The 13,319-nt window shown below is 34.0% G+C and overlaps 1 protein-coding gene and 1 non-coding gene across 6 annotated transcripts in view; both read left to right on the top strand.

The window, feature by feature from the left end:
- Nucleotides 1-13,319, top strand: part of Rad51b (RAD51 paralog B) — a 573,606-nt gene that overhangs the window by 33,884 nt on the left and 526,403 nt on the right. For all 5 annotated transcript variants that reach the window (XR_009228352.1, XM_058584544.1, XM_046461479.2 and 2 more), the window contains exons 6-7: nucleotides 1,980-2,099; nucleotides 3,364-3,547. Coding sequence is in view for 4 of the 5 variants with exons in the window: in XM_058584544.1 (XP_058440527.1) it covers nucleotides 1,980-2,099; nucleotides 3,364-3,547 (304 nt within the window). In the remaining variant the exon portion in view is untranslated. The remainder of the gene's footprint in view (nucleotides 1-1,979; nucleotides 2,100-3,363; nucleotides 3,548-13,319) is intronic.
- On the top strand, nucleotides 4,544-4,616 carry Trnav-cac (transfer RNA valine (anticodon CAC)). Its single transcript has one exon. It is a non-coding gene; the product is annotated as a tRNA-Val (tRNA).

Below are 13,319 nucleotides of genomic sequence, written 5' to 3'. Positions count from 1 at the left end.
AGCACCTAGAACTATGCCTGTAGGTCCTCCTCAGTAAATATTTGTGGAATGGATGAATCTTTACCTTTCATTTCAAAGGATTTTTTTTTAATAAAAGGTAGCCACTAGATGGCAGTATTTTCAAATTTTATGTAATTAATGCCTGGGAGTAAAAGATAAGCTCTTTTTTGTTTGTCCTAAAGAAAAAATTCTTTGTGGTAAAGACTATAAGAAATTAATGTGATTAATATAAGGCATGTAGAATACTACATTTGTATTTGTTTTTTTGTTGAATAAAAATAATTTAGTGAAACTTACAGAGAATTGCAGCATATTGGTAGGTAAATAACCATTTGATATAGTTATTTAGAATGGTTACTGTGAATAAAGATAGTTCATGTCCATTGACCATTATTCCTTCCAAAAAGCCTTAACAGAATGAGTAGCAGCAATAATTTTCAGAAATCTTCACCACTCAAGCCACTAGTTGAAATCTATCATGCTGCTAAAGAGCAGAAAATTATTCATGCCTGTCAGCCATTGAGTTATTGTTACCAATGAGTTAGGTACTCTCCATCTTGTGCCTGATCAACTACTTTGAGAAACTTCCATGGTTCTGGTAGTTGTTGCCATACTATCCTAATAAAAATTGGTGAGTTCCGAGCATGAGAGCTTTTTAGATGTTATCTCTGACTGTTATCTCTGCACGAAACTCAGCAAATAGTTGCCCTAGTTTAGAAACAAACAAAACAAAACATTTCTACCAAGCCCTCAGCATTTGCCTGTTCTGCCTTTGCCAGTGCCATCTCTTTTCTTCCCTCACTTGCCTCATTTCCTTCTTCTATTTTAAACCCTATGCTTCTCTCAAGCACTTCTGAATGGTTGTGTGATTCATTTTGTTCTCTTTAAACCCCTTCTGTATAATTCTTACTCCTAAAGTATTTTTTGTGCTTTCTGTTCAATCAAATTATGTTTTTTTCTTTTCAATTTCGTCAACACTTTTTTAAAAAAGTTGTTGACTAGTTTTATTTCTCTCTTTTCGTGTTTCAGGGTTTTCTCTTTTGTTTCTGATTATTAATTATTATTATTATTTTGTTTGTCTCTTTAAAGTTATCAGCCTTTTCTTGCAACTCTAGCTGTTTTGGGTGAAAACACTGCTTTTTTGCACTTTTTTGTTTCTAAATGGAACATAAAATATAGGATGGTTTTAGTGTTTATCGTCTCTCCACTCTGTCCCTTTGCATGCTAAGTAGTATGACTGATAAAGTGTCATTTTAAATGGGAGACAGTTACACTTAAAGAGTTATATTTTTAACATTTGAAATCAGAAGCATTTGTAATTTCTCGTGACGCTCTCCATATCTTATTCTATCAATAATAATTGCCTATTTCCACTTGTCACTCTTCTTGGTTGGCCTGATCCCCATATGTTAGATGTAGCTTTGTGGTCAGAATTCAGTGTTTAGAGATCACTTATTGTTTACTTAGAAACAACTGAATAGTATTCATTTGTTTAGATAATAATTTTCTGTTTACCAAGAAACTATTGGATAGTATTTATTTGAATTAGGTTTTAATGGAGAAAACATTTTTCTGGAATAAGATATGGAGACTTACTGATGTCTGATTATTAGGATGATAATATGCCATCTATGTTCAAATGTACTTTTTTAATTCAAGAAAATGAAAGCATTTTTCTTATTTAGTAATATATCTTCTAGTTGCTTGATAAAATATCATTTATAAAAAATTCCTAGAAAAATAGATCTTGGAGACATTGTTGTTTGCTCAAAATTAGAGAAGACCTAAAAGCCCTCACTGGTCTCATGTAACCTCTAATGTAACCTCTGATAAGTGCTCAAAAGGAGAGCTTACATTCAAAACTTGTATTTTAAGCTATTTTGCTTATGTCTGCTCTATCAATAAGGTTTATAAGCTTTCCAGTTCTTATTAGAGTCTCAGTAGTGGTTTAAATATATTGACTGTTTTTTTCCCTATAGACTGGTTGAAATAGCAGAATCCCGTTTTCCCAGATATTTTAACACTGAAGAAAAATTACTTTGGACAAGTAGTAAAGTTCATCTTTACCGGGAACTCACCTGTGATGAAGTTCTACAAAGGTGTGTTGTCTAATATTTTGACAGTTTTGTAATGCTTTGAAGATGTTTTTTTCATGTTTTCAGCTTCTGAGTAAGAACAAAAAATTTTTACATATGCAAATTATGGGCAATAATTATTTCATTTTTTAATTTTCTGTAGCCTTTGAAGGACTTCTTTAAAAATGAAAAAAATATCAATGAATAAAATGTTCTAGATATCACATAAGTGGTATAATGTCTGCTATTTCATTAACAAATTACTTCAAAGTTTATCAGCTAAAAACAGCAAACATAAGCTGGGCATGGTGGTGCATGCCTGTAATCCCAGTGGCTTGGGAGGCTGAGGCAGGAGGATTGTGAGTTCAAAGCCAGCCTCAGCAATTTGGCGAGGCCCTAAGCAACTCAGTGAGACCCTTTCTCAAAATAAAATACAGAAAAGGGTTAGGGATGTGGCTCAATGGTTAAGTGCCCCTGAGTTCAATCCCTGGTACCCAAAACAAACAAACAAACAAAAATCCTCCCAAAACAACAATAATAAAACCACCCAGCAGATATATTATCTTACATAGTTTCTGAGGGTAAGTATCTGGGAGTAGCTTAGCTAATAGTTTCTGGCTCAAAGTTGCTCAAAAGGTTATAGTCAAGCTGTTGGCCAGGGCTGTAGTCATCTCAAGGTTCAATTATGCTGTGAAATCTGAGGCCAAGGTCACTCATGTGGTTGTTGGAAGGCCTCTATTCCTCACCAAGTGGATGTATCCGTAGACTCAAAACACAGCAACCTGCTTCCTGCAGAGTGATGTGAGTGTGGGCAAGTGAAAGAATGTTCAAGATGGAAACTCTAGATGTTTATAGTCTACTGTTAGACATGATGTACCATTATTTTGTCGTATGCTATTAGCCACATAGACCAACTCTGCTACAGTGTGGGAAGGAGCTACCCAAGGGTGTGAAATAGCAGGAGGTGGGAATGAGTGGGAGCCATTTTGGAGAATGGCTGCAATAAGTAGTGTTTCTCTAAAATTGGAGCTTTGGCAGTTTCATGGGACAATCAAGGAATTCCGAAACTAAATGAAAACATTTTGCTCTATATCCAGAAAAGTGTAATATGTGTAGAAGAGCTGAAAATAAATGATGTTAAGAGATTTTTGCAGTCATCAATGTAACTTTAGGAAGAACAATTTGCAATTTTTGTAACAATTTAAAATTTTTGATTAACCCTCATAACAATCTATTTTTACATTATATCTTAAATTTTTTCATTATTTTACAAATTCTGCTTTTATAGGATTGAATCTTTGGAAGAAGAAATTATTTCAAAAGGAATTAAACTTGTGATTGTCGACTCTGTTGCTTCTGTCGTCAGAAAGGAGTTTGATACCCAACTTCAAGGCAATATGAGGGAAAGAAACAAATTCTTGGCCAAAGAATCATCCCTATTGAAGTATTTGGCCAAGGAATTTTCAATCCCAGTAAGTTTTTCTTTATCTCTCCTTTTTCTTTCTTTTAAGTTTACTGATACATAATACCAAGTAATAAAAATAGAAGAAGACATAAAACAGATGACTTTTTTAAGGTAGCACAGTTTAATTACTCTAGCAAATATTGATATTTTCTTAAATTAGTTCATCTGCTGAGATTATTTTACTCTTTTTCATAATTTGAGATTGAGGCAGATTTAAATGTTTTTAGAAGTTCCTGTAGTCACACTTTCCCCCACTTCTTTTACTCATTGTGTGTTTTTTAAAACACTTTTTTTTAGTTGTAGATGGATACAACATTTTTATTTATTTTTATGTGGTGCTGAGGATCAAACCCAGTGCCTCACAGGTGTGAGGCAAGCGCTGTACCACAGAGCTGTGACCCCAGCCCCTCGTTGTGTATGTTTTATATCACATTTGTCACACTGAGATAACCTAGGAAGTAAAACTGAATGCAATTACCTGTGTCTATTTCTACAAAGTTTGTTTTACTGTAGTAGTTGTCACTTTTGTAAATATTTTAGGTTCAGATACAGTGTTACCGTGTTCAGTGCTGTTTTGTACAGAGTAGGATTTGGTTTGCTTCAAATGACCAGAGTTCAGCCATTTGGGGATGGTTGGAATGGTAGTAATGATAATACGAGTAAGAAACCCAGTAAGAAAACCTCCACTTTTCAGTTGTGGGCATTGTGATCAGGAACTCTAAAGATGAGGGGGATATTGCAAGGGTTTGTGATGTATAAACTGTATCCTATAAGTGTGTACTAAATTACTCTCTTACCTGCAGTGTATGGGAGACTTTTACTTGTTCACAGCCTCAGCAACATTTGGAATTGCTAGGCTTTTCAGTTTTAGTCATATCTCATCTAGACAGAAAATTCCTTACCCTGAGATGAAACTGGGTTATGATTTTATAATTTTTAGATTTGTTTTTGGAAAATTAAAATCTTGGATCTTTGCAGCATAAAGAATGTGTAAATAGGGGCTGGGGATATAGCTTAGTTGGTAGAGTGCTTGCCTCACATGCACAAGGCCCTGGGTTCAATCCCCAGCACCCCCCCCCCAAAAAAAAAAAAAAAAAAGCATGTATTAAATAGTATGAGCCACCACACAGCTTTTGAGATTTATAAAGCCAAGTTGGAAGTCAAGGGAGAAAATACAAAAAAAAAAAAAAAAAAAAAAGTCAAGATACAAAAAGTTTTACATAATTTAATGGCTTTTTAATCCATAATTTGGATTAAAGTCAAGTACTATAAAATTTATCGTGGGTGGTGCTCATGTTTAAATTTTTCTTGTCATTGGTTAAAATGATAAATTTGAATTCTAGTTTTCACTGATCAAGGAGAAGAAGGTAATTTAAAAATATTTCATAGAGATATTTGATTGAATATAAGTTTTTATGCTTATTTTTATTAATTCATATTGTTGCTTTACCTAAGCTTGTTTAAAATATGAAAATTCACTTTTTAAAAGTTTGTTTCCTTTTAAATAGTAATTGTAGGCTAATGCTTTTTTTTACTGAGCTGATTTATCTTCTTTAGTGACAAAGGCACTCTGCTTTTCTTTGTTTTTAATAGAGGCCTCTGAAAAAATAGGTACTTAGTATCTCAACATTTCTGTCTTTGACTTGTTTTTTCTGTTATAAATAAAGGCAAAATATACAATGCATAAGTATGTAACTACATAGTGTGTGTGTGTATATATATTATACATACTATTATATAATACAGTGTGGTATTAGTTTTTTTGTGACAGGTAAGTGCTGGTTTTAAAAGGCTTTTGAAAAATACTTCCTATAGAACATGTTAGAATTTTTCTAGACTAATTACCTCATTTAAGTGAAAAATCATGAAGTTTTAAGCTTTTGTACTATACTTTGAATAAGGGGCTTCATATGGAACTAAATTTCTTAATACGGTATGTTATTTTTTAGTTCGTTATGTGTTTCAAATCAGCAAATCATATGCATCTTTGCATTTCCTCAAACCTACCAACACTTTTCCTCCACCTGAAATATTCCTCCTCTAAATAGTAGTATGGCTTATTCTTTCCTGAGGACTTGAGAACTAACCAGGTAAATGTTAATCACACCTATGATTCTTACTATGCTTTATGTTTTTTGATGACAGTTTTTACTCTAGCATGTAATATAGTATGTTTATTGGTTTATTGTGTGTTCCTTAGTAGACTACATAGAGTCTACTTTAACTTTTATTCTTAGCACCAGGAATAGCACATAACACACAGTATGCATTTAATAAATATTTTCTAATGTATAAATCATAGGCACTGCTTCTCTTCTTGAACTTGACTACCTATTAGAATTTAACTTAAATTTTAATATTTGCTTTTAACTCTTTTTAAATTTTTTTTTTTTTTTTTTTGGGTACCAGGGATTGAACTCAGGGGCACTTGACCATTGAGCCACATCCCCAGCCCTATTTTGTATTTTATTTAGAGATAAGGTCTCACTGAGTTGCTTAGCACCTCGCCATTGCTGAGCCTGACTTTGAACTCGTGATCCTCCTGCCTCAGCCTCCTGGGATTACAGGCCTGCGCCACCGTGCCCAGCTTTAATATTGTTTTTTAATAATTTTTTTGTATGTTTCAATTAGTTATACATGACAGTAGAATGCACTTATGTACTTCAATATATCATACATAAATGGGGTCTAATTTCTCATTTTTCTGATTGTACATATAGAATCACATTGGTTAGCATAAGGTAATAATATCTGTTTATTCTACTATCCTTCCTATCCCCATGTCCCCTCCCCTGCCTTCACTCCCCTTCACCTAATATTGATTTTAATAGTGATAAAATGTAGTTTTAGGTGGCAAAATATCTTACTATAATCAGATTACAGTGGGATCTTGTAGGATGAAAAAAGAATTCTTAAGATTCTTAAATTTTGAAAAGATTTTAGACATCTAGACAGTATTAGAGAGCCAGGTAGTAGGAGAAAAAATTCAAGTCTAGTAGAACTATCATAGGTAAATGTCTGATGACTTCTGAGAAAGATTGGCTGGGATGCCAGTGTATTCCAGCATGATTTCTGGTTGTGGATCTGAGATGGTGGGTTGGGCTAGGACTGTATCATTGCCATACCATTTTGACACACTCCACACCTCTTTTCATTCAAGTCAGAATCAGGAGTAAAGCCAACATGGGTGTTCAGATAAGCATTTTATTGAATTTTTACATTTCTCTACAATGGATATGCTATATTTTTATAATATGGAAATAAATCTAAAATATAATTTGTATTTAATTTTGCTTATGACATTGTATGTTTGCAAGCATGCCTATAGTACTGTGTGGAGACTTCAGTCTTCTTAGTACTTATAAGAGTTAGTAGTTAGAAAGTCAGTAAAGAGGGGCTGGGGATGTGGCTCAAGTGGTAGCGCGCTCGCCTGGCATGCGTGCGGCCCGGGTTCGATCCTCAGTACCACATACAAACAAAGATGTTGTGTCCGCCAATAACTAAAAAATAAATATTAAAATTCTCTCTCTCTCTCTCTCTCTCTCTCTCTCTCTTTCTCTCTCCCTTTCTCTTTAAGAAAAAAAAAGAAAGTCAGTAAAGATATAGAAGATGTGAATTATATAATTGATCAACTTGATCTTACTGACATTTACAGAACATATATATCACTCAATGCCAGCAGAATATGCATTCTTTCTAAGTACACATGGATATTCACCAAGATACACTATTTTCTGCATTGTAAAACAGATCTCAACAAACTTAAAATATTGAAATTGTACAAATTTTAACCCCTTGAGAGTTAAAGTAGAAATAAATGACAGAAGTACCTGGAAAATCTCCAGATATTTTGAAATTAAATACAAATTTTCTTAACACCAGGAATAGCACATAACACATAGTATGCATTTAGTAAATATTTTTTAATGTATAAATCATAGGCACTGCTTCTCTTCTTAAACTTGACTACCTATTAGAATTTAACTTAAATTTTAATATTTGCTTTTAACATTATCTTTAAATTTTTTTTTCAAATCAGCAAATCATATGCATTTGTGTGTCAGAGAATAAATCACAATAGACAGTGTTTGTCAATTCAGAGATGGTGCAGGGAAGGCACCAGAGGAGTCTGTGAGCAGACCTCACTCTTCATTTCTTCCTAGTTTTCCCTGCTTTGGGCTAATGCCTGAAATTGTCCTCTCATTATATTGTCACTTTTCTGAAGTTTATTGTTCTTTGTTAAAACATTAAAAACATTTCATCCCATGAAAAAATTAATCAATTAATTAAATAATTACAATTATTATTACTTTTGCTGTGCTGGAGATCTAATCTAAGGCTGAATGCATGGTAAGCAAGTGCTCTGCTATTGAGCTACTCCCAGCCCTGAGAATTCTATTTTTTTACATGGCTATTACTAAATACTCTTCTAGCATGGAGGCAAGTGAAATTATCATGTTTACTGATGAAAAAAATATCGATGATAATTCTGTTTTTTTTTTTTGTCAGTGGATAGCAGTTTGTTGTTTTTAAGAAGGTCTGGTCTTCTCTTCAGTTCTCCTCACACTCTGGGGCTCTCAGTTACAGAAAAGGAACATAAATGGAAAGGTCACTAGATTAAGGCCATCTCTATCCTTCCTTCCCCCAGAAGCAGCTCTTCTGGGGGAGAGGGAGAACAGTGACATCTGCACTTGACATCTCCCTTGGCACAGGTATGTGGATCCCCTTAAATGCTGGACCTTGGGGAAAACCCAAGGCTTTGACTTGAAGATTCAGCATGTATAGAGAGGGATTTCAGAAACAGGAGTCAAAATTGGAAGACTGGGGTTATAACTTAGTAGTAGAATACCTACTTGGCACTACCCCCAGCACCACCCACAAAGAAAAAGAAGAAAGAAAAAAGCTAAAAAACAGAATGTGTTAACCCCAGCCAGCTAGACAGCATTTTAAAGTTTTTCCTTTCTTTGCTCTATGTTTTCTTTGCTCTGCCCCCCCCCCCATGCTGTATAAGGCCTTATACATGCTATATTGTTATAATTGTTATACTTTATTATTAGTTATTGTTGTTAATTATTTACTTGGGCCTAGTTTATAAATTAGATGTTATCATAGGTAGGTACTTGTAGGAAAAAACATAGATACAGAATTCAGTACTGTGTTAGTCAGCTTTTTGTGTAAGTGACCAAAATACCTGAGAAAACAACTTAAAGGAGGAAAGATTTATTTTGGCTCACTGTTTCAGAGGTTTCAGTCCATGGTTGGCTGACTCCATTGCTTTGGGCCTGAGGTGAGGCAGACATCATAGTAGAAGGGTGTGACAGAGGAAAACTGTTCACCTTATGGCAGCTGGAAAGCAGAGAGACTGCTAAAATACTATTTAAGACAGTGTTCCAAGCCACTGCTTTGAGGGTTGCTTTTCTTCTCCATGATGTATATTACATGTATTAATAAACTTGCTTGTACTTCTCTTGTTAATGTTTAGTTATAGAGGTCTGTCCTAACTCTAAATTTATGAATGTGAGAAAATTTTATGTATTTGTTCCCTTCTACTTCTTATCTTATACTTTAAAACTTCTATTTTAAAAAATGTATGTATTAGAACTCGTGTGTGTGTGTGTGTGTGTGTGTGTGTGTGTTCTTTAATAGTAAACATATTTACATTGGGTATAATTTTGTTTTGGTATGCAATTAGTAATGATATCTAGTATCCTAGGTCACAGGATTTCAGGTAAGTAAGTACAACTTTTTTTGTGTGTGTGTGTCAGCAAAGATTGTCTTTGAAAATCATGTTATGTTGATGTTATATCAAAGGTAATTATTAGTTTCTGGAGGATTTGGGGTTAGAATTTTCTCCTACAGTCAGATAGATCTGGATCAAAACTCAGACGCATCTGCTTACTGTCTGTATAATTGTGCTTAATTACTTTCCTTTTTTTTTTTGGTTTCCTAATGTATAAAATGGAAATAATAATTCCCACCTTTGAACAGTGGTATAATACCTACCTGTTTCTCAACAGGTCCTTAGAGAAGTTAAAGGGCGATGCTTTTTTGGTTTAAAAAAAAAAAAAAAACAAACAACTGGTTGTCGTCTTGAATTAAATGTACTTATCCTTAAACACAGTTTAACAAATGATTAGGTCAAAAAAGCTATTCGGGTACGATGGCACATGCCTGTAATCCCAGCAACTTGGGAGAGTGAGGCAGGAGGATCTCAAGTTTAAGGCCAGCCTGGGCAACTTAGCAAGATCCTGTCTCAAAATAAATAAAAAGGGTTGGGGATGTAGTTTAGTGGTAAAGTACCCCTGAATTCTATCCCCAGTATCTAAAAAAAAAAAAAAAACTTATAAGGGACACTTTTATCTAATATTTAATAACTTGCATTTTATAGGTCAGAGAACTTTGTTGTCTTGTCTCCTTTCCAGAAATAGTAATATTTTATTTCCTATTTATTTAGTCTAGGATTTTCAGATACCCATGAAGCCATTCTCATTTTACCCTATTAGATCTGCTGGGCTAAAGTTCAGCAGAGTTTTTCTGTAAAGGGCCAGATAGTAATATTTTAGTCTTTTTGGGTCATTTGGTCTCTGTGGCAACTACTTAGCTCTGCCGTAGACAGGTTATAAGCAAATGGATATAGTGTGGCTCAATAAAACTTGGTTTACAAAAACAAATGAAGGGCTAGATTTGATCCATGGATCTTAATTCACCAACCTCTGATTTTGACCTTTCTCCCTAGATTTAGGACCTTCGGGGCTGGTGGTTCCCCAGTATCTTAAGTAGTTAGTAGGGAGCATAAGAGAACCCTCTACTCTAGACCATGAGAGGAATAGACGAACTCTAGATAGGGTAGAGCAATGTTTTGTCATACTAATTTGAGGCATTGACTCCTTTTAAATGTAGATAATATTCTCGTGAACCTCCATTGCTGACTTCAGGGTTATTGTCATAGAAATACATAGAATTGTAAGATTAGTTAATAATCCTCTGTAATAAACCATACTTATGAAACCATTAGGTGTTTGGTGTTTATGAGCAACACAGAAATGTTCAAATTAATTATATTAATTTAATGTAACAGATGATAATTTGTTAAATTATTGCTTATAATTTACATAATTAACCAATCTCACAGCTTCTTTTGATTGTAATATATATGTATATTCCTACTGTAGTTCATGTGATGACTTAATTTTCCAACCTTTTTTCTCTAGTTGAGCTACTATAAAACTTCCTTCTGTTTTGGAAAGTGACATTATTTGATCCTCACATGGGCAAGGATACATTTAAATTTTAAGTCTATACTTCTTTCCATATTGGCTGCACCAATTTGCAGTCCCACCAGCAATGTATGAGTGTGCCTTTTCCCCCACATCCTTGCCAACACTTATTGTTGTTTGTCTTCATAATAGCTGCCATTCTGACTGGAGTGAGATGAAATCTTAGAGTAGTTTTGATTTGCATTTCTCTAATTGCGAGAGATGATGACACTTTTTCATTTATTTGTTAATTGATTGTATATCCTCTTCTGAGAAATGTCTATTCATGTCTTTGGCCCATTTATTGATTAGTTTATTTGTTTTCTTGGTGCTTAGCTTTTTGAGTTCTTTCTGTACCCTAGAGATTAGTGCTCTATCTGATGTGTGAGGGGTAAAAATTTGCTCCCAAGATGTAGGCTCTTAGAAAACTGTGAATGGAACCACCGTTTGACCCGGCTATCCCACTTCCTCGGTCTATACCCAAAAGACTTAAAAACAGCATACTACAGGAACACAGCCATATCAATGTTTATAGCAGCACAATTTACAATAGCTAAACTGTGAAACCAACCTAGATGCCCCTCAGTAGATGAATGGATTAAAAAATGTGGTATATATACACAATGAAATATTACTCAGCAATAAAAGAGAATAAAATCATGGCATTTGCAGGTAAATGGATGGCGTTAGAGAAAATAATGCTAAGTGAAGTTAGCCAATCCCCGAAAAACAAATGCCGAATGTTTTTTCTGATAGAAGGTGACTGACCCATAATGGGGTAGGGAGGGAGACCATGGGAGGAATAGACGAACTCTAGATAGGGCAGAGGGATGGGAGAGGAAGGGAGGAGGCAGGGGGTTAGCAATGATGGTGAAATGTGATAGACATCATTATCCAAAGTACATGTACGAAGACATGAATTGGTGTGAACATACTTTATATACAACCAGAGATATGAAAAATTGTGCTGTGTATGTGTAATAAGAATTGTAATGTATTCCACTGTCGTGTATTTAAAAAGTCAAATCAATTAAATATTTAAAAAATTAAGTCTAGAATTGCTCTTTTCTATATTAGTCCCTGACAATGAAAGAGGTATTAATAAATATCATGTGATTGGAAACAGACATATTTGTTAATATTTTGTGGAAATTTTCCATTATAAAGTATCTATACTAATATTTTGAGGATATCTGTATTTTAAAAAAATTATTGGTGTATTATAATTATATGTAGTAGTGGATTCATTGTTTACATTTAGTCCTACCATAAACATGAATATTTAGAACTTGCATTTTTGTGAAAATCTAATGAAGTTACTCTGTAAAATAGAAATTCTAGACCTAGATAAATAAATAAATAAGCCCTTAAAAAAAAAAAACTCTTGAGTGTAATTTTTGTTTTACTTTATTTATTTTATATTAATTACTGAAAGCAGACAATATAGGAGTTCTGCAATAAGAAAAGTTCTCTGTATTTTTTTTTATTTCCATAAGTGCTTTCTTGTTCGCTTATTCTTATTTAAAATTGGAATGTTTAAAGCTAACCTTATTTCTTTAGGGGCCTGAAACTTACATTTAGACTAACCTTTATTTCATCAGCTAATGATAATGAATTCTAGAAAAACTATGTCTTTCTTTTGTGTATCTGTTTATGACTCTGAAACTTTGCTTTTATTTTTATTTTATTTTTTTAAAGAGAGAGAGAGAGAGAATTTTTAATATTTATTTTTTAGTTATCAGCGGACACAACATCTTTGTTTTTTTGTATGTGCTGCTGAGGATCGAACCCAGCACCCCGTGCATGCCAGGCGAGTGCACTAACGCTTGAGCCACATCCCCAGCCCCTGCTTTTATTTTTGACTAATAGCTAGAAACACATTAAAGGTTAATGAGTAAATAATTGGGTAAGTTAGTGTTGGTACACCCATATAATCTTATATTGTGCTATTGTTAAAATGAATGGGATAGCCCAGAAATACATTCACAGATTGTGTAGGAAAGGTTAACCTTGGAAGCTGGGTTGCACAAATCTAGCAAGTTTCCAAGAAAGGACTCTTTAGGACTGATCCTTGGCTGGCTCTAGGGAGATGAACTCAAGTCCTTCGAATAATCTGCCTCATAAGAGTATTTTTGAATGCCTGAGGGCTTAGAGCCATAGGTACCAGTTTGATCAGATAGTTTATGCAAACAATATGATTTATGGTGAACATTCATTTTGTTTTGGGGCCTGGAGTCTAAATAGGAGAGGTCAGTTATCCAGGTGTCATGTGCCTTGTGACTGACCCCCAATAAAAATACTGGACACCAAGGTTTGGGACAGCTTTCTTGGTTGACATTACTTTGTGTGTGTTGCTGCATGTCATTATTGACACAATTAAGCACATCCATGCAATAGCACTGGGAGAAGATGTGTAAAAACTTGTATGGATCTAGTTTCTCCAGGACTTTAGTCATGCTCTTTTTCCCTTTGCTGATTTTTTAAAATTTATTTTTATTTATTTATGTGTTCTAATTAGTTAAA

The sequence above is a fragment of the Marmota monax genome, unplaced genomic scaffold, assembly GCF_021218885.2.
Source record: "Marmota monax isolate L192 unplaced genomic scaffold, Marmota_monax_Labrador192_F-V1.1 WCK01_AAM20220418_F8-fsc00001, whole genome shotgun sequence".
Classification (NCBI taxonomy): domain Eukaryota; kingdom Metazoa; phylum Chordata; class Mammalia; order Rodentia; family Sciuridae; genus Marmota; species Marmota monax.
This window is presented reverse-complemented; position numbering and strand designations above follow the sequence as displayed.